This window comes from Nannospalax galili, unplaced genomic scaffold, assembly GCF_000622305.1.
Source record: "Nannospalax galili isolate Female #2095 unplaced genomic scaffold, S.galili_v1.0 scaffold1229, whole genome shotgun sequence".
NCBI classification, from domain to species: domain Eukaryota; kingdom Metazoa; phylum Chordata; class Mammalia; order Rodentia; family Spalacidae; genus Nannospalax; species Nannospalax galili.
The window spans coordinates 31015-33486 of NW_008359121.1; the positions used below are offsets into that span (position 1 = coordinate 31015).

At 41.0% G+C, this 2472-nt stretch overlaps 1 protein-coding gene across 2 annotated transcripts in view; it reads right to left on the reverse strand.

The window, feature by feature from the left end:
• Window positions 1-336: 336 nt before the first annotated feature.
• The window catches only part of LOC103725531 (UDP-glucuronosyltransferase 2B31-like), a 16123-nt gene continuing 13987 nt past the window's right edge, over window positions 337-2472 (reverse strand). For both annotated transcript variants that reach the window (XM_029558505.1, XM_029558506.1), the window contains exons 5-6: window positions 1999-2086; window positions 337-585 (exon numbers count right to left, since the gene is read on the reverse strand). In XM_029558505.1, coding sequence (XP_029414365.1) covers window positions 362-585; window positions 1999-2086 — 312 coding nt within the window. In that variant the 3' untranslated portion in view covers window positions 337-361. The remainder of the gene's footprint in view (window positions 586-1998; window positions 2087-2472) is intronic.

Genomic DNA, 2472 nt, shown 5'->3' on the forward strand with positions numbered 1-2472 from the left:
AGTGCTTTTGTAGCAAGTCTATAGGGAATAATTTGCAGTCATGATTAAAAGCTGGGTAAACAATTATGCATTTTCATGGGGTTGGAGAGATGACTCAGCCATTAAGAGCACTGGCTGCTCTTATAGAAGACCTAGGATAGATTCCCAGCATCCTCATGGCATCTTACAACCTTTCATAACTCCAGTTCCAGGGAAATCTAAAGCTCTCTTCTGATCTCCACAGGCATTGCATGGAATGGGTGCACTAACATGGAGAAAAGCATTATTCATTTTCAAAATAAGACTCAGGGTAGGATGAAATATATATTTCTATTGTTGAGAGAATATATCTTAAGTACTACTTATCTGAAAAGCATTATACTCACGAAGGGTCATTGATGACTGTCTTCACTGCATTGAGCAGATCTGAACTTGACATCGTGAGGAAGTCCACTCTAACACCTGCCCCTTTGGTCTGCATGTGAACAACATTATCAGGTTGATCTGCAAACAAGGGAATGCCTACCACAGGGATTCCATGGTAGATCGCCTCATAGAGGCCGTTGGTTCCACCGTGAGTTATAAAGGCTTTGGTTTTTGGATGACCTAGCATTGGGAGAAATCAGAAAAAATATTACATAGGTACTGTGTGAAAAACAGAAATGAGGGTCCTGGAGAGATTGCTCAGTGGTTAAGAGCACTGTCTGCTCTTGCAGAGGACTGGGTTGATTCTCAGCACCCACATGGCAGCTATGAGCCGTCCTTAACTCCAGTTCCAGGGGAATCCGAAGCCCTCTTCTGACCTCTGTAGGTACTGTGTGAAAAACAGAAATGAGGGTCCTGGAGAGATGGCTCAGTGGTTAAGAGCACTGTCTGCTCTTGCAGAGGACTGGGTTGATTCTCAGCACCCACATGGTGTCTAATAACTGTCCGAACTCCAGTTCCAGGGAAATCCAATGGCCTCTTCTGACTCCAGGCATTGCACAACACAGGTGCACTTATACATATGCAGACAATACACTCATACACATAACAAAAAATAAAATTAAAAAGTGTATATAAGAAAAGGAAAGCAGACATGAGTTTCTGCAATGGAAAGAAGGTCAGAGCATGTCCAAGTGGATCGCTAATAACTGTCCAAACTCCAGTTCCAGGGAAATCCAATGGCCTCTTCTGACTGCAGGCATTGCACAACACAGGTGCACTTATACATATGCAGACAATAGACTCATACACATAACAAAAAAAATAAATTTAAAAAGTGTATATAAGAAAAGAAAAACAGACATGAGTTTCTGCAATGGAAAGAAGGTCAGAGCATGTCCAAGTGGATCAAACAGCATGTGCAAACACAGGTAATGCCTTAGAAGACCTTTATCCTCAGGAAACACTGAAGTCACCGTGTGTGGTATGTCAGCTCCAATCAGCAGAAAGTGGGGTGTTCATGGTGCTGGAATCAGGACAGGTACCATCAAGTGTAGTTCCATTTTGTGATGCAAATTATTTTGACATAGTAAATAAGAGTCAGTCAGTAACAAAAGAATGTGAGACCATGTATCCTCAGGAAACACTGAAGTCACTGTGTGTGGTATGTCAGGTCCAATCAGCAGAAAGTGGGGTGTTATGGTGCTGGAATCAGGACAGGTACCATCAAGTGTAGTTCCATTTTGTGATGCAAATTATTTTGACATAGTAAATAAGAGTCAGTCAGTAACAAAAGAATGTCATTTTCATTGTTATTTGAAATTGCCCTACACTGGTGAAAGGACAGGTGTAAAGTTACAGAAATAGGAGGTGAAGAAAAAAATGACAAAGTGACTGAAAATTTATCTGAAAGGCAATTACAGCTGAAATAAAAATGGATTCTGTTCATGTCACATAAAATAGAATGCCATCAGTGGTTCTTTATCCTTTTTCTCTAGGACTAGAACACAATCTTCATAAATGCATTTTCCATTGACCTTTTCTGTTCCTGACTGGCTATTCCTCATATTTTGGGGTTTTTCTCCTGAACCTTACCAAGAAGGTCATTCTGGGGGATCCACTGGTACAGCTGAGTATTGGAGCCAAGGGTGTCTGGCTTCTTGCCTTCAAATCTCCATAGAACCTGTTAAGGTAAAGCCAGACTCTTTAATACATGAGTCTAGTTTCAAATTGCTCATGTTAGTATTTTAAAGAGTTTAAGAAACAAAGTTGTTAAACCCTTACTATCTCAAGCTAGGCAATGAGAATGAGAATGATAAGACAGGAAGAACAGTCGATTGTTGGTGCAAAAAATGTGGTGCTCGCCTGTAGTCCTAGCACTTGAGGGGGGCAGAGGCAGGCAGATCTCTGTGAGTTCAAGGCCAGCCTAGTCTACAGAGTGAGTTCCAGGACAGCTGGGGCTATAGGGAGACCCTGTCTCAAAAAGACAAAAAAAAATTTTATATATATATATATATATCACACCGCTCCATTTGTTTTTATACTTGTTCAAGGCCTGACAAGCAACAT